Source organism: Callithrix jacchus, chromosome 1, assembly GCF_049354715.1.
Source record: "Callithrix jacchus isolate 240 chromosome 1, calJac240_pri, whole genome shotgun sequence".
NCBI classification, from domain to species: Eukaryota; Metazoa; Chordata; class Mammalia; order Primates; family Cebidae; genus Callithrix; species Callithrix jacchus.
This window is the reverse complement of record NC_133502.1, coordinates 218744620-218762177: the sequence shown is the minus strand read 5'-3', so window position 1 is coordinate 218762177 and position 17558 is coordinate 218744620. Positions and strand designations below refer to the sequence as shown.

At 58.8% G+C, this 17558-nt stretch overlaps 1 protein-coding gene across 5 annotated transcripts; it reads right to left on the bottom strand.

Annotated features, from left to right (window-relative positions):
- Positions 1-1302: 1302 nt before the first annotated feature.
- On the bottom strand, positions 1303-10741 carry PANX2 (pannexin 2). Of its 5 annotated transcripts, none has more exons than XM_035274093.3 (3): positions 9987-10741; positions 3309-4787; positions 1303-2802 (listed from the first exon to the last, which is right to left on the bottom strand). In XM_035274093.3, the coding sequence occupies exons 1-3, from the start codon at positions 10210-10212 to the stop codon at positions 2459-2461; spliced, it is 2049 nt and encodes a 682-aa protein (XP_035129984.2). In that variant the 5' UTR covers positions 10213-10741; the 3' UTR covers positions 1303-2458. The 5 variants fall into 5 exon arrangements, with proteins under 5 accessions (XP_035129984.2, XP_035129989.2, XP_003732204.5 ...); XM_035274098.3 differs by having other exon boundaries at positions 1303-2676; XM_003732156.6 differs by having other exon boundaries at positions 3309-4763.
- Positions 10742-17558: the final 6817 nt, after the last annotated feature.

Sequence of the window (17558 nt, the reverse complement as noted above, 5' to 3'; positions counted from 1 at the left end):
CTCTCACACCCTAGACCCTACTGCCTGCCCTCATCGCCCTGGGCCACACACTGAGCAGCCAGAGACAGCCCCTGCCCAACACCCACTGGAGTGTCCACATGGAGTCCCGAGTCCATGGCCCCACCCTGCCCACTCCTTCTGTGGAGCCATAGTGAAGGCTTTGCCCTTGACAACCCCAGTGCCCTCCTGCGTGGCCCTGCGTGGCACAGGGTGTCCCTCCTTCGGGGATCTGAGTACATTTTTTATTTGTTTTAGAGATAGTGTCTGGAGCTGTCGCCCAGGCTGGAGTGCAGGGTTGCACTCACGACTCACTGCAGCCTTGAACCACCACCTCAGCCTCCCAAGGCACTGGGATGACAGGCGTACGCCCAGGCTCCTGCCCAGACTCCTGGAACCAGGCTCTTTTCAATGGCAGGAGGCCTCGCCAACCAGAAGGTATAAAAACCTCCATTTTAACATGGATGGCAGGGTGCACCCTCCAGCTGTGTCCTTGTGTGCCTCACGCTCGGGGCCCTGGCTGTGGGGGCCATACCCTGGGCTGGTGTCGTGGAGGATGGACACCTCTTCCTGACTCCTAAGAACCCAGGGGGCCCTGCCCCACCCGCTCAGGGCTGCTCCAGGAGGGCCTGGCGATGGGGCTTCCAGGAAGCCTGGGCCAGGTGGCAGACGGGCCTGCTCTGATCTCAGCCTGGCCCACCCTTGCAATTTGTGTCCTACACCCCCAACCCCACTCCGGCCCCCATGGGCCTCTCTCCTAGCTGCCCAACCACCTGTCTTCAAGGAACCTCTGTTCAGACCCTCAGGGTCACCTGCTGGGGTCTGCAGGGCACGTGACTCCATGGTGCACCCACAGGACCAGCCTTGTTCCATGCAGTCCTGGGCCTGGCAAAGGGGCCTGCCCAGGACCTCTGTATTGTTTTGAGCATCCCAGACCACACTGAGGGCGCCTCCTCTGGGAAGCCTTCCTGGATCCTGCCAGCTCTCTGTACCCCTAGAGTGTGTCTCATAGTCCCCCTCCTCTCTCCCTGCAGGAGCAGGAAGACTGAGGGGGTCATGTGTTCGTCTCCCAAGCCTGTGTGCCCCAGGGCTTCAGGCCACAAATGAATTACCTTCATGCCCACAGCCTGAATCCAGGGTGTGTCCTGCTCCAAGCATGACACCTGCCGTGGGTGCAGAAGGGCCCCTTATCATGCTTCTGGACGCAGGTGGTCCCTGCCCTATGTCCCCCAGCGTCCCCCACGCATGGCGCCGAGTTAGGGGATGGGCGTGGAGGGAGACGAAGGCCCCAGTGGGCACAGGCAGTTATCAGAATAATATTTATTGATATGCTCGGTGCTACCTAGTTAATTCTGCGTCACATGGCCTCCATGGCTGAGGTATTCGGGGTGGGACCCTCCGGGTGCTGGCCAGGGCTCCCACGGGAAGCCATGTGGCTTTGGCTGTGGCAGGGGCTGGGTGGGGGATGTGGTTATTGCGTTGGGCCCCTCCCTCCTCATACATGAACCACGTGCCAGCGTGCACCCACGCACTCACCGCCTGCTCACACACTCCCAAGCTGGCCCCTGCACACACCTGTGCACCACACCTTCTGTGCACACAAACACACGTGCACACACACGCACACACCTGTGCACCACACCCTCTGTGCACATGCACACATGCACACACCTGTGCATCACACAATCTGCACATGCACACACGTGTACACACACCCCTGTGCACCACACCCTCTGCACACACACATGTCCACACACGTGTACACACACACCTGTGCACCACACCCTCTGCACACGCACACGTGCACAAATGCACACACCTGTGCACCACACCCTCTGTGCACACACACACCATCCTGCTTTAAACACATCCTAAGTCTCCTGGTGATAAATACAGCAGTCTTAGGAAAATAAAATGTATGTCAGGCTACAAGGAGAAAGTGCAGGTGGATCTTTGACCCGAGGGTGGACCTCGGTCCCTCCCACCAAGGGCATCAGGTCCCTGCAGGGGTGACCCCTGAGCATGTGACCCCATGGGCATGACTGCCCACCCGGGCAAACTGGCCCCAGCTTCCTCTTCCCTGGCTCTGGGCTGGGGGTGCTGGGCTGTCTGGCCCCAGCCCGGGGCCAGAACGAAACCAACTAAAAAAATAAACTCTTCGCCTCCTGGCCCCCCGCCCATGGCTGGGCACCTGATGCAGGGGTGTGGGAGGCCGACTTCAGCCTTCCTGGCCACTGGCTCCACCTTTCCCTGCCCAGCCAGTGCCTGGTGATGCCGTGGGGTGGGTTCCCCTATCGACTGGGTGGGGGTGAGGGCCCCAGGCATGCGGACAGAGGCTGGGGGTGCGGGCAGTGCAGGCGAAGCAGAGGCCACGTCCACGCAGGGCAGGCATCCCTGGAGGTCAGCCCGGCCACACCACACTCACGCAGAGGGGTGCTCCAGGCCTGGGCGGTGGCATCCCTCAAAACTCCACAGTACTCACGACTGTTCTCGGCTCATCGAAGGTGGCGATGAGGATCTGCTGCGGGGCTGGGATGGCGATGAGTTCGCCCACGTCCTGCGGCAGGCGGGGACCCCCTTCATCCTCCTCGCGGGCCTCGTACAGCGTGTTGATGTGCAGCAGCGGGTGCGTGGCGTTTCGGCTCAGGATGGTCAGGGGCTCTGCTTTGCCCAGGCTGGCTGGTGACAGAGGGGCCACAGCAGGGGCGGCAGGAGGTGAGCGGACGTGGAACGGGGCCCCCGAGGGAAGCCCTGCCCGGGCTGGCTCTGAGGGGAACGAGATTTCCTTCTCGGGGAGTGGAGCATCTGCAAACAGCCAAGAGCACAGGCATCTCACACTGGGGCTGCCACTGCGCCCCTCCCAGCGCCCACTCAGTGCGGGCCGGCAGCGGGAAAGTGCCCTGGAGAGCCTGGGGCGGGACGCCCCTGAACACAGCAGCCGTCCTGGACACACGCGCAGCCCTGCTGTCCATGGGGCCACAGTGCCATCTATGGAATTTCCTCACCCGGGGAACTTGGCTCCACCATGCACGCGGAGCTCAAGGAAGCCGACCAGGAGCACATCCCTCCCAGCCTGCGTCCTTCCCATCTGCCTCCAGGGGGTCTCCAGGGCCAGGCCGAGGTGCACCTTGACGGTGAGCCCGTTTGATGGAGCTGGTTCAAACCTCCGCCTCCTCTACGCGGCTCCAGGCCCCCTCCCTTCCCTAGTGCCCTGGCCGGGCTCCCACAGGCCGCTGTGGCTACGGGCGCCCCTCCAGTCCCCCGTCCCCCGTCCCGCGTCCCGCGTCCCCAGTCCCCGGCCCAGCCCCTACCTTTGGCGGGCACCAGGCCCAGCCCACAGTCATCAGCCTGGGACAGGAAGCCTCCCTCCTGGCTCCGGGAGGCGGGCAGGGCAGCGGGTACCGCCTCGGGCTTGGCCTTCTTGGTGCCCAGGATGTAGGGGTGCACGTCCAAGGAGAAGTGGCGCGCATGCTTCTTGTCGGGGGCGGGCGGTGGGGCGGGGGCGGGGCCCGGGTCGCCACCTCCGCCTTTGTAGTGGTGGGCGGCACGCGCGCCCGCATCCAGCAGCGGCGCGATCAGCGTGTCCGTGGCCGTCTTCCTGCGCGCGGGCTTGGGCTTCTCCGCCTTGCTGTTCTCCACGCGCATGATGGCCAGCGGCTCCTTGAAGGACTGCGGCAGCGGGTTGCTGGTGGGTATCCACTTCATCTTCTTGCGCGGCCTCTTGACCACGGGCGGCTCCGCGGCGCCGTCGGGCTCGGCGGGGTTGGCGCTGGGGTCCACGGTCTGCACGCCCGAGTCGCGCACCGTGGGCGTGGCGTCGTGGTTGGACTGCGCCAGCGCCGCCAGCAGCTGCCGGACCACGTTGTCGTACATGAGGTCGCTCTCGTTGGTGATGAAGTCCAGCCGGTTGAGCGACTTGATGTGGTCGCGATTCTCGTTGCAGAACATGGCCAGGATGTTGATGTCGCAGAACTGCGAGCGGCGCCACTGCCGGCGCGTCTTGATGCCCACCTTGTGCAGCTTGTCGAAGATGAAGTTGCTCTTGCGGAAGATGAAGAGGTGGATGAGGTTGACGAGGATGATGAGGTTCATGACGCACAGCAGCACGATGTCCACGCCCGCGATGATGCGCTGCAGCTGCACGGACGGGAGCTTGCAGCTCACGCGCACCGCGGACCCCGCGCCCGCCGGCCCGTCCGGGGCTGCGCCCAGCGCGCAGGTGAACTCGTTCTGCTTCTGCGTGGCGTAGTAGGTGCACAGGTAGGAGATGGGCACGGCGCTCAGCAGCAGGATCAGCACGTGGCGCGCCAGGTACAGCTTGGCCAGGAAGTTGCTGCGGCCGCGGCGCTCCAGATACTTCTCGAACAGGTTCTGCTCCGGGCTCTTCTCCTTCTCCGCGTTCTCGATGATCTCGCGCTTCTCGCGCTCCGTGATGCCCGGCCCCTTGGACTGGATCTGCTTCTCGATCTTGGGCGCGCGGCCCTCGGCCGCCCGGTGATAGCAGTTGTCAATTTCCTGCAGCAGGAAGTTGAGCTCCGAGGTGAGGCGCGTGGAGGCCAGGAACTCCCAGCCCAGCGCGGGCACGTACATGATGGCGGCGAAGGCCAGCAGCGCGTAGGGCAGGAACTTGTGCTCGAACAGCGACGGCCACAGGCTGGCGTCCACGCCGGGCAGCGCGTCCCGCAGCTCCGTCCAGCAGTAGCCGCGGGCGTACAGCGCCTGGTCGCGCGTGAAGTTGTGCGGGGTGTAACAGTAAATGGGTTCCTCTGGGGGCAGAGAGGAGACACGGGCTGGGGCGGGGAGGTGGCACTGGCTGGGGTGAAGAAAGCCGGCTGGACCTGACCTCGTCCCTGCTGAACCACCCCCACAAAAGCCTCTCCAGCCTCCTCCCACACAGCGCCTGCTTCCTACAGGGCCTGCTGCTCCCCAGATGAGCCCCACTCCCCTCCCCCCACCTCGGTGGTGTAGGGGTCCTGCCCTGAGCACCCTCACAAGGTCAGCTGCGGTGCACCTGCAGGTTGAAGCCACGACCCCCCCGGGAAACCACTTGAGCCACGCATCTCTCCAAATTCCACAAAGACTGTGTGCACAAGGGGACACTGAGTTCCAGAGAGGGCCAAGGCAGGCTGGGAGTCCCAGCCAGGGTCTTTTCCATGCACACAGCCGGACCCAAACCAGGTCCCAGCCACCGGCCAGGTACAGCCCGGGGCTGCCCAGGGCTTGTGACTCAGGTGCTGCTAGGTCCCGGGGAAGCCAGACTGGGCTCTGCCAGGCCTTGAGGGTGAGGGGTGTCTCCCTGAGACCCACCGTTCTGGGGACCCCAGACACCAGGTGGGTTGGGTGAGGATGTCACCGGCTGGACTTCGGTATCTGCTGCTAAAATCGCAAAGAGGGAGCCTCTCCAACTGTAGGCAAATGGCCATTACTGAGCTTTGTTTTCCCTCAGAGCCTGTCTCTGCCTGCAGGTGACAATTCGCATGAACCGGCAATAAAGACGTGTTCAGGACACTTGCGCCTCGGCCCGGCGTAGGGTCCAAGCAGCTGGGATCTTGCTTACGTTTCCCAGGAAGGCTCTGGGCCTGGGGGCTGACAGCCATCCTGCCGTCCATCCAGGCTGGGCCCTTCACACAGCGCAGGCCCCGGGGCCCACACCAGCCTCAGCCTTGTCTCACAGCCCCAAAGAATGGCCCCAGGGCAGGGCCCATGTCAGCATGATCCCCTCTGCACCAAGCCCTAATTAGGGACAGAAATCGAGGCAGATGAGAGACCCCTGCCCATTCTGGGAAGAGCAGCATTCACTCTTGATGCCACACACGGCCTGGGGCTGGGCACAAGAGCATGCAAACCCCACAGCCTGCAGGCGCCTCCAGCCCTGACCCCGGCTCAGCTACGGGCCCCTGGGACCCCAGGTGGCCATCCTCACCGCGGAGGCACATCCACACAACCTGCTCAGGGAGGGTTCGAGGACAGCCCCTAAGGCAGGGCTCCCACAGGCCATCAGACCCCCCTGAGGGTCCTGGAGACTCTGGAGGGCTTGGGAAGGAGCCTGGGAAGGAGCAGGAAAAGCTGGGACCTGAGGCCCGCGTCCTCGTTGGGGACGTCGGGCTGGAGATGAGCTGGGCTCAGAGAAGAGCAAAGCGGACAAGGCAAAGGAATCCACTCTCTTGGTTGAGAAAATGGCATATTTTATTTACTTATGTTTTGTCCTCACAGCCAATCCCAGGAGCCAGAGAAGAGCGTCCACCCTGGGGAAGAGAACAGGGACAGGTTTGTGTCCCATCCTGAGCTGGGCGCATCCCTAGCAGCCACCCTTGCTGGGCACATGTGGCCAACATGGCGGGGAGAGGCCCGGGAACCCCTGGCCCTGACTCCAGTAGGGCCACAGGGAGACTGGAAGGAGGGATCCTTCGTTCTGGGGCACAGGGCAGCCTGTCCTCCTCCAGGGTGGATGAAAGCTGGAGCCCCACGCCCCGCCACATGTCTGGTGAGCTGCCCTTACTGTGAGGAGCCCCACTGGGACCGGGGCTCCTGACACCTGTCACAATCTCCCTGCTGTGTGGCGGCAGCAGCAGCAGGGGGAAGGCAAGCCCTGCTTTTCACTCTGACGTCAGTCTCCTCATCTGCTCAACCAAGGATACTGCCCTGGCTCACCGCAGGTGAGAGGCCTGGCCCTTCGGGGCCCCGGGGGCATGTCCAGCAAGGCCTCCCTCCTCCCCCGATCCGCCACACCTGCAGGGCACAGGGTGCTCCTGGAGGCCTCAGCAGGTCCTGATGGACTCAGCTGTGCTGGCGACCGGGCAAGGCCAGCCCTCTCCCAGTGCTGTTGGGGATGCTGGCCCGACTCGGGGTGGGGCCGCAGAGAGGGCCTGCTGACCCCAAATCCACGGGCCCATCCCAGACACAGTGGCTGCCACGGGTCTTCTACCTGAGGCCCTCCTCTGGGACTTGCCAGGGACAGTGGGGTCCTGCCGGGCCAGCGCAGGTGTCTGGGGGGAGGCAGGAAGGCCTGGCCCATCCAACAGGGCGGACGGAGCCGCGGCCAGGGCTTCTGGGAAGTCAGCACTGTGTGCACCCTGGCTACCCCAGCTGTGCCCCAAGAGAGGACACTGGCTTCCCAGCCAAGGAGCCTGTCCACACCGTCCTCAAACCCCTAAGGACAACGTCAGAGTCGGGCCTGGTGCAGCCTGAGGGAGGAGCACCTCGGAGTGGGTGTCTGAGCGTGCCCCAACACAGCCCATGTTCATATTTGGAGTGCTGTCCCCAGGGCCCCAGGCCACAGCCCAGCCCCCGAGTCCTCCCCCAGTCCTGCCCTTTCTGGTCCTGCCATCTCCAGCCCACCCCTGCACATGGCCCTGCAAGGGTGAAGCTGGGTCCCTCCCAGCCGCCCGGCAGTCCTTCCTGCCCCATCTTCTCATCTGGGGAGTGGGGATGCCTCTCCAGGACCCCCAGCTTTGCACAGGCTCCTCCTGTCTGCTGGCCGCACCCTGTCCATTCACCCCAGACCACTGCCACACCTTTGAAGACCTCGGCCCAGTCCCTTCCCCGATTCCCCTGGCCTTACAGACCTCCACAGGGGGTCTGCAGTGAGCGGAATGAAGACCCCAGAGATGCCACATTCCAACCTTGGAACCCAAGGCAGTGTCACATTTCCCGGTTCACGAAGACTTTGCAGCCATGACTAGGTTGGGGGTCTTGGTGGGAGGCAATCACAGGGCTCCTCTAAGAGGGTCAGAGTCAGGGACGGAGATGTGAGGACTGGAGGGGACGTGGGGAGAGGACGACACGGGGCCACCTCTGAGGACGCAGGAAGGGCTGCAAGGCCAGGAATGTGGAGGCCTCTGGAGGCCGGAGAAGATGGGAAGCAGATTCTCCCCTGGAGCAGCCCTGCTGACACCTCGTTGTAGCCCCATGAGACTACATGGCTTCTGGTTTCTGACCTGTAGGTTTGTTCCAGCAGCCACAGGAAGCTAATCCCGGTGGTGCCTGCTACCTTCTCCCGCCTCTGCAGGCTGAGGGCGGCTGAGAGCCTTCCTCGGCCCACCTGGAGACCCGGGGACTCGTCCCCTACCTTTGAGGGCACTGCATCCCCAGACAGCAGCTGGTCACACAGGCCCTCAGGCCCAACCCTGCCCTGTGGCATCAGGGAGACTGAGGCCAAAAAGAGGCACTAGCCATAAGGCTCCTGGGTGCTCAGGGGCAGAGCACTTCCTTCCTTTCCGTTCTAAAGAAGAAAGGGCGGGGTGTGGTGGCTCATGCCTGTAGTCCCAGCACTTCGGAAAGCCGAGGTGGGAAGATCACTTGAGCCCAGAAATTCGAGACCAGCTTGGGCAACATGGCACAAAAATTAGCCAGGCGTGGTGGCAGATGCCTGTGGTTCCAGCTACTGGGGGCTCGGGGCTGAGGCAGGAGGTTCACCTGAGCCGGAGAGCTGGAGGTTGCAGCTTGCACCACTGCACTCCAGTCTGGGCGACATACCAAGACCCTGTCTCAAAAAAGGTAATTTGGACACAGACAGGCAAGGAAGAAGCCCGTGAGAAGACAGAGGCAGAGACTGGGTGGCGGGCCACAAGCCGAGGCTCGCCAAGGAGTGCTGGCAGCACCAGAGGCTGAAGAGGAGGGAAGGTCCCTTCCCCAGATCCTCGGGAGGGAGCAGGGCCCAGCTGACACCTTGATTTTGGGCTTGTGGCCTCCGGAACCACGAGAGAGAAATGTCTCCTGTTTGAAACACTTTGTTGCCACGAACACAGAGAACACACATGGTGCCTGCGTACCCTGGGCCCGCCCCAAGGCCCCACAAGAACCTGGGTTCCCTGCTCTGCCTGAGTGTGCTGTGCACCTGCCACAGGGGTCCTCTAATTCTGGGTGTCTGAGCTCCAGTGTTCCAGAGGAGACCAGCAGAGGCCTCCTCCACCCCTGGGTGGGATCAGGCAGCCTGGCCAATGTCCACCCTCGGGCTGGCATCTCCAGGCCACAGGCCTCCTAAAGCCAAGGCACCTGGGAGATTTGGGAAGCGCCAGTGCTAAGGCAGGGTCCCTGAGGTTTAGAGGCTGCAGGAAAGGGGCCCCAGGGCCCCAGCACCCCCTCTGTGCTGCATCTCTGGGCCAGGAAAGCCAGGAGACCCGAACCCTGACCCCGTTGCCTTGGCCTAGACCCTAGGGAAGGAAGCTCTCGGCTGCACCTGCCTCACCCCACTCCTTGGGGAGGGCAGAGGTACCAGGTCCCCACCACACAGAGGCTCACAGGCAGGCTGGCTGCTGTGTCCCTCTCCTGCCTCCCTGGGTAGCTTCAGGTGCCCCCACAGGTCCTGCTCTAACCAGCTGGGTTCTGGGTTCCGCAAACAGCCCCTCTGTCCCTGCCCTGGTCCACCCCCATCTCCCTGCAGGAGCTCTGGGCTCCCTGCTCCACAGTTACCCCACCCCATACTAGTCCCCCTGTTTCAGATCTTCAGAGGCCCCCAGTGCACCGGGAAAGGCCTCGATCGCCTGAGGGGTGGAGGGTCTGGGCCTCTCGGAGACTCTCTCTGCCCTCCTTCCACCCAAGTCCAGCCTAGGGACACTGCCCAGCAGCGTGGGGGCTCCACCGGACCCTGGCACCAGCTCTCTGCTCTCAACAGACGTCCAGGCCTTTCCTGGTCCCCGCCTGGCCACCCTTCCACCCCCTCAGACGCTGCCGTGACGTTCTCCAGACCAGATCCCCAGTCTCATTGCATTTAAGACCCCCCAGGTCAAAAGGCCTAATCCCACCCGCGGCTCACGGGCAGACGAATGGAAGGCAGAACAATAAAAAGACGGGTCTGGGGCCGCCCCAGCGACCAGCGACACCTGCGACGATGGGGGCGGCTGTGGAAGGTCCCTGGGACGCGGCGGACGCAGCCAGGCCAAGGTGGGCGCGGCTGGACGGAGCCACCACGCACGCGGGAAGCGCCAGCGCCCGGACACCTGCGGACGCGCCCTCTCGGCCGCACCCCGCGCCCCGGCCGCCGGCCTCACCTGCGAAGTTCTTGGTGAAGACCAGGGTGACCAGCAGGATGGGCACCAGCACCGTGCCGATGGTGACCACGCGGTCGAACGGCAACTCCAGCTTCAGCTGCAGCAGCAGCGCGGCCAACGCGCCCGCCTTGTCGTCCTGCGCGCCCGGCAGGATCAGCTCCCGCAGCTTCTCTCCCGCCAGCAGTGCGGTCGCCATGTCCGCCGACTGCTCCAGGAGGTGGTGCATGGGGGGCGGGGGGCGCGGCCCGGCGGGGGGCGCGGGTGGGGCGGGGGGCGCGGGGCGGGGCCCGGCGCGGGGGGCGCGGGCGGGAGGGGACGCGCACGGCGCGGGGGCGGGGATCGGGGCCGGGTGCGGGGAGCCCGGGGTGCGGCACGGGGACGGAGGGCGCGGGAGAGGGTAGCAGGGGACGCCGGGACCGAGCGGGGGGCGCCGGGGGATGGAAGTAGCTGGGGGCGCGGGGCGGGAGCGGGACTGGCCGGGCGCGGAGCCCGCGTCGGGGCTTGGGGGTCGCTCCGCCGCCGCCCCCGGAGGCAGGGGTCGGGCGGCCCAGGCCGGCGCGGGGGTGGGGGGCACCGGAGCCGCCCGCCTCCGCCGCAGCCCGGCCCCCGCCCTGGCGCGTGCCTCCGGCGGGGGCGGCGGCGGGATCCCGGCCCAGAGCGCCGGCGGCTGCTGCTGTCCCTGCCTGGGGCCGGCGGCCCCGCTCCCGCGGCGGGGAGGGGGCTGTTTACCTGCGGCGACTCCGCGGCGTGGCTCCGCCCCCCCCCCCCCCCCCGCCACGCAGACGCGGCGTGGGCAATGACTTTGCAGAAAATATTTAAATGAAATGAAATGAATTAGTAATGACCGGTCCCTCTTCCTGGGAACGCGGGGCGGCTGGCTGGGGGCTGCCTTGGCCCGCGGGAGGGTGGGCGGCGGTGGGGGCGGCCCTGCGGGGCTCGAGGGCTTCGGGCCGGGGCGGGGGCGCCGCGAGGACTGGGAGCGCGCTGGGGTTGCACCCGCCGCACTGCAGGGCCCCTCACCCGGCCCAGGACGCGGAGGGGGCTTCCTTGCCCCGGCCCCTCGCCTGGGGTCGCCTCCTCTGCCTTCCTCCCTGCCTCGGCCGCGCCTTGCTGTGGGCCCGGAGGCTACCCCGCTCCTGGGGTGCTGCGGCCACGGGCGGGGAGGCCGGCGCCCTCTTCCCCGGGCTCGGGGGCCCCTGTGCCAACAATGAGGGCACCTCCCTGCCCCACTCGAGCCCCCCCCCAGTCCCGCCCTGAGTGGCCCCATCACCTCCGCGGGGGCCCCTCTCCTGCACCCAGCACTTCCTTCCCACCGCCGCATCCCATCCCCTGTTCCACAGACGTTCAGCTCAGGGGGTCCCCTCCGCTCCCCACAGCCGTCGCCCTCCGTCCTCTTCTCCCTCCTGGCGCCGCCGGGTCTGGTTTCAGGCGCGTCCCGAGTCGTCCGCGCCCGCAGGGCCTTCTTCGGTCAGCGGTTTTCCTTCGTGTAGGTCCCCTTCCCAGTATACCGGGACGTACGTACACGATCTTTTATATGAAAAGATTTATCGTGATTGGAGTTTTAAATTCAATCAATAATTCATTCCAAAAATGTAACTTGAGCCCAGTGCTCGCAGGCCCGGCCACCGCTGTGAGCAAGCCAGGAGGTCCCCCTGCCTCCCTGGGCTGCAGAGGGTGTGCACGTCCGCTGTGAGCTTTCACCTTGTCTGCGCTTTTAAAGACCCTTGCATGTTTCTGAGAGAGGCTGGCCCACAGCTTCCAGCAAACTTCATCCTGAGGCAGGCAGTTGTCCCTGCTACATCCAGTCCCTGCACCCAGTCACCCCAGATGAACCCAGTTACCCCAAGTAACCCAAGCACCTCCAGTTAGCAGTCCCTACCAGGTAACCCAGTCACCCCAACAATGCAGGCACCCCAGATAAATCAACTCACCTTCAGATAACAGTCGCTTCTCCCATAACCTATTCACCCCAGATAGTCACCCCCAGATAACCCAGTCACTACCAGATAAACCAATCACCCCAAATAATGCAGGCACCTCTCACATATTCACCCGGTAAGTCAGTCATCTCAGATAAAATAATCACCCCCAAATAACCAAGTCACCCTTCAGATAACCAGATAAACCAGTCATCTCCTGGATAAGCCAGGTACCCCTCAGATAACTCATCCCATATATCCATCACCCCCAAATAACCATCACCCCAGAGAACCCAGCCACCCTTCAAATAACCAAGCCAGCCCCAGACAACTCAGTCACTCCCAGATAACCCAGCACAGTGATTTCCAGACCCTCTGAGTGCCCTGGGTGTGGCTGCTGAGTGGGCACCTGTTTGTCAGATGCACTTTCTGCTTTCGCAGGGGTGCCTCTTGGTGCTTTCCACAAGTGCTGGGCCAGTCCATGCTCTCACCATCGGTGAAAAATCTTCCTGTCCCTGTATTCTTTCCAGCTCTCAGCCCTATCCACCCTCTAGTATCTGCCATTCTGAGGGGTGGAGTGTAGCTTCACAGTGCTTTTGAGTTTCTTTATTCCTCGTGGTTTGTGTACATGGGCTGTTCAAACCCCCTGCACACTGCATCACTGGTGCTCACTGCAACCCTGAACTCCTGGGCTCAAGCAATCCTCCCACCTTGGCACCCCCAAGTAGCTGGCATTATAGCTGCACACCACCACGCCCTGTTTTCATTTTTCTTGAGACAAGGTCTCAGTTGCCCAAGCTGGAGTGCAACAGTGTGATCTTGGCTCACTGCAACCTCCATCTCCTAGGCTCAAGGGATCCTCCCACTTCAGCCTCCCAAGTAGCTGGGACTGCAGGTGTGCACCACCACACCTGGCCTTAAAATTTCCTTATCTGTAAAAACAGGGTATCATTATATTGCCCAGGATGGTCTCAAACTCCTGATCCACCCTGCCTTGGCCTCCCACAGTGCTGGGCTTGCAGGCTTGGGAATGAAGGCGTGAGGCATGCTGGGCTTGCAGGCGTGGGACTGCAGGCGTGAGGCATGCTGGGCTTGCAGGCGTGGGACTGCAGGCGTGAGGCATGCTGGGCTTGCAGGCGTGGGACTGCAGGCGTGAGGCATGCTGGGCTTGCAGGCGTGGGACTGCAGGCGTGAGGCATGCTGGGCTTGCAGGCGTGGGATTGCAGGCCTGAGCCATGCTGGGCTTGCAGGCCTGGGAGTGCAGGCGTGGGAGCTTGAGAAGAGGAATGTCTGTGGCAGAGCCGAAACCGGAACTCAAACTCGGCACCCTGGCTGCCATCCTCATTCCGGAGGGGCCTGGACAAGCATAGCAGGGGCCAGAGTGAAACGGTGAGCAGAGGTCCATGATGACATCCTGGCCGCCCACCCTGTTACCCTCGTGAGCAGGATGTGTGGGAGGAATGAAGGGTCTACCCCTGTGGTCTTCGCACTCCAGTGGCCCAGACTGGAGGACACTCTTCCCAAATCCTGTATTGTGGGAGCAGATGGTTCTTTCTCTTGGTGATACATTTACATGAGATTTCAACACATGGAAGGATCTAGAAGACCGAGAGTGCTACACAAACTTGTGTTCCCATCTCTTTCTTTAGGTGAACAAGCTTTCTGAGCTTCTATATCCATGAAGATGAAAAACAGGAAAAGAACTGTCTCATTTCAGCCCTAAGTAATATCTTCCCATGAAGATATGAACTGTTTGCAAAGAAACACCATACAGATTAAGTAATGCATTTCTGGCCAGGCATGGTGGCTCTTGCCTGTAATCCCAGCATTTTGGGAGGCTGAGGCAGGTGGATCACTTGAGGCCAGGAGTTGAGACCAACCTGGCCAACACGGCAAAACCCTGTCTCTACTAAAAATACAAAACTTAGCCAGGCACGGTAGCACGTGCCTGTAATCCCAGCTACTCAGGAGGCTGAAGCAGAAGAATCGCTTGAACCTGGAAGGTAGAGAGGGCAGTGAGCCAAGATCGCACCACCCCACTCCAGCCTGGCCAAGAGTGAGACTCAGTCTCTCAAAAAAAAAAAAAAAAAAAAGCATTTCCAATTCAATTTTATTTTTATGCTTATTTTTGAAAATTGGAAATATATGCATATCGTTTTTTTTTAAAGAAAGATTTTTCAAATCTCCTGTAGATAGAAAATGAAGCCCCTCTTATTTGTGATGATGCTTTTAGGCCACTGTTTTCCTATGTCCACCTTTAATTGCCTCAACATGTATCAGGTTCGTACGTCATTCACATTGTCACAGGAAGGACAATGCTAACATAGTGATCCCTAGTTCCTGTTAAGTGCCATTTGTGTCATGGGACAACCTAACATTTGCAATACATTTCTAAATCAAGTTGGTTTTATTTATTTATTTATTTGTTTTTACATGCTCCCACCTCTCAAGCCAAGGAGCAGATGGGGGATAGGAGGAACGGTGTGTGTTGTTTTATTTTTATTTATTTATTTTTGCTGATCATTTATTTATTTATTTAAAGAAAAAAAAGGAGAGAAGGAGAGGAAGAAAGAGAGGGAGAGAGAACAGGAATATTGCTTTATTCTAAAGATGGGTATTAATAATGGCCGATCAATATTTTGTGTATTTAAAGTGGAGAATGTATATTTTGTGCATTTAAAGTGGAGAGCTCTATAAATATTTATTAAGTTTACTTGTTCCGGATCTGAGTTCAAGTCCTGGATATCCTTATTAATTTTGTCTCATTGAGTCTAAATCTCTTTATGGGTCTTATGTATCTGGGTGTTAGGATCGTTAGCTCTTATTGTTGCATTGATCCTTTTACCACTGTATCTTTGTTGCTTTGAAATGTTTTATCAAATGTGAGAATTGTAACTCCTGCTTTTTGTTTATTTATTTTTGCTCTCCATTTGGTTGGTAAATTTTTCTCCAACCCTTTGAGTCTTTGTGTATCTTTGGATATAAAATGGGTCTGGATGTAGCATACCGTTGGGTTTTGGCTGTATATTTTGATTGGGGGATTTAGTCTATTTAAATGAAGGGTTACTGCCATTTGATGTTAACTGGCTATTTTATCCATTTGTTGATGTAAATTCTTCTTTATGTTGATGCTCTTTACTTTTTGGTATGTTTTTAGAAAGGCTAATACTGGTTGTTCCTTTCTATGTGTAATGCTTCTTTCAGAAGCTCTTGTAAAGCCGGCCTGGTGGTAATAAAATCTGAGTACTTGCTTGTTCATAAAAGATTTTATTTTTCTTTCAGTTGTGAAGCTTGGTTTGGCTGGATATGAAATTCTGGGCTGAAGGTTTTGTTCTTTGAGGATGTTGAATATTGGCCCCCACTCTCTTCTGGCCTGTAGAGTTTCTGCCAAGAGATCTGCTGTAAGTCTAATAGGCTTCCCTTTGTGGGTAACCTGACCTTTCTCTCTGGCTGCCCTTAGTATTTTCTCCTTCGTTTCAACCCTGGTGAATCTAACGATTATGTGCCTTGGGGTTGCTCTTCTTGAGGAATATCTTTGTGGTGTTCTCTGTATTGCCTGGGGTTGAATAGTGTCCTGCTTTGCTAAATTGGGAAAATTTTCCTGGGTAAGATCCTGAAAAGTATTTTCCAGCTTGGATTCATTCTCTCCATCACATTCAGGTACAACGATCAAACGTAGATTGGGTCTTTTCACATAGTCCCATATTTCTTGGAGACTTTGCTCATTCCTTTTCATCCTTTTTTCTCTATTCTTGTCTTGTCGTTTTATTTCATTAAGTTGGTCTTCGACCTCTGATATCCTTTCTTCTGCTTGATCCATTCTGCTATTTAAACTTGTGCATATTTCACTAAGTTCTCGTGTTGTACTTTTCAACTCCGTTAGTTCATTTATATTCCTCTCTATATTGTCTATTCTTTTCAGCATTTCGTCAAACCTTTTTTCAAAATTCTTAGTTTCTTTACATTGGGTTAGAACAAGTTCTTTTAATTCCCAGAAGCTTCTTATCATCCACCTTCTGAAGCCTACTTCAGATAATGGAACAGAGTCCTTTTCCATCAGGGCTTGTTCCGTTGCTGATGAGGAACTGCAATCCCCTGTAGAGGGAGAGGGGTTCTCATTTTGGGTATGCTTGGCCTTCTTAGGCTGATTTTTTCCCTTTATTATAAATTTATCCATCTGTCGTCTTTACAATTACTGCCTTTCTAATTAGGTTTCTGAGTCGACATCCAATTTATTGATTCCCAGTGCTGGGATTCAAGCAACCCACTACGCCGGCCAAAATAGCAGCGATAAGACTGATGGTGCTCTTCTGCCCGGGAATCTCTGGTCTGGCTTCCTTCTTGAGTCCGCAACAAGCGGCTCTGCCTTCCCGGAGCTCCAAACTCCGGTCAGCAGGGGAACCAGTCCCGTTTACTCTGTACGAAGAGCTGCCGTGCCGAGGCACCGGCAAAACCGCTGCGCCGGCCACAAGAGTCACGCTGGTGACCCGTGGGGCTCCTCCACTGGAAGTCTTCTGGTCCTTGAGCGACGAAAATTCATCTGAAAGTGTGGTGTCCTCTCGTTCTCTGCGCTTTCACTGGGAGCTACAATCCCGAGCTGTTAGCGATCAGCCATCTTGGATCTCATTCATGCATATGCTTTTGATTGGGTACTTACAATAATCATAACTGACCAGATTATTGTTCTACGTTAAGCCTCAGTGCGTGTCTTTTGCCAGGGTGCTCTGAGACTGGTGTTTGGTACGGCCAGGCCAGGCTTCAGTAACAGATGCCCGGCAACAGCCCAGGTTGTTTGGCCCCACATTGCTCACAGCAGGGCGGGGGGGGGGGGCTCTGTGCCACCATCCTCAGCCTGGCACATGGTGGCCCCCACCCCAGGTGCCCAGTGGGGAGTGGGGATGAGCTGCGTTCTACCCTCAGAGCCTCCCCATTAGCGACACCACCAGCTTGACACACCTGTGGTGTGAGGAAAAGTGGACTGAAATCCCATCTGTGCCCAGGAGAGTAACAGAAAATATCTGTGATGCCCACACCTTTCATCGTAACATATTTTGCATTAGGACACAAATATGTGGGGGAAGTGGAACAGAAATAGGAGTTCGAGGAAAAGAAGAAATACGTTCTAGCTGTGGAAGAACAGCTTGTTGGTGTCCTCTAGGTGGAGGATGGTGTCAAATTGTAATGGTGTTTTTGTTCCACTGGATACACTGAAAAGGCTGTTTAAGCTGTTTTGCTTTAAAATGGCAATATTTACAATATGCTGTAAATTACATCATAAACAGGTTTAAAAAATGATGAAGAAAAATCTTAGATAACTAAAAAAATAAGGGAAGAGACACACTGCCTTAGGGTGTCATTTTGGGGATTCCAAACACCGAAACCTCTGTGCACCAGCCTGGTCAACACACCGAGACCCTGTCTCTACAAATAATAATAAACACATTAGCCAGGTGCGGTGGCACATGCCTGTGACCTCAGCTACTTGGGAGGCTGAGGTGGGTGGATCACTTAAGCCCAGGAATTTGAGACCAGCCTGGGCAACTTGGTGAAACCCTGTCTCTACAGAAAATTAGGTGTGGTGGTGCACACCTGTAAGTGTCACCTACGTGGGAGGCTGAGGTGGGAGGATTACCTGAGCCTGGGAGATTGAGGC

What these genes read in the sequence shown, in the direction of transcription:
- PANX2 (XM_035274093.3), bottom strand. Translation starts at nt 10,212, where the DNA reads ATGCACCACCTCCTGGAGCAGTCGGCGGACATGGCGACCGCACTGCTG. An exon ending in CTTCACCAAGAACTTCGCAG is followed by an intron (nt 4,788 to 9,986) that starts GTGAGGCCGGCG and finishes TCCCCGCCCCAG; the next exon opens with CCCGTGTCTCCTCTCTGCCC. An exon ending in GGGCCTGGTGCCCGCCAAAG is followed by an intron (nt 2,803 to 3,308) that starts GTAGGGGCTGGG and finishes GGCTGTTTGCAG; the next exon opens with ATGCTCCACTCCCCGAGAAG.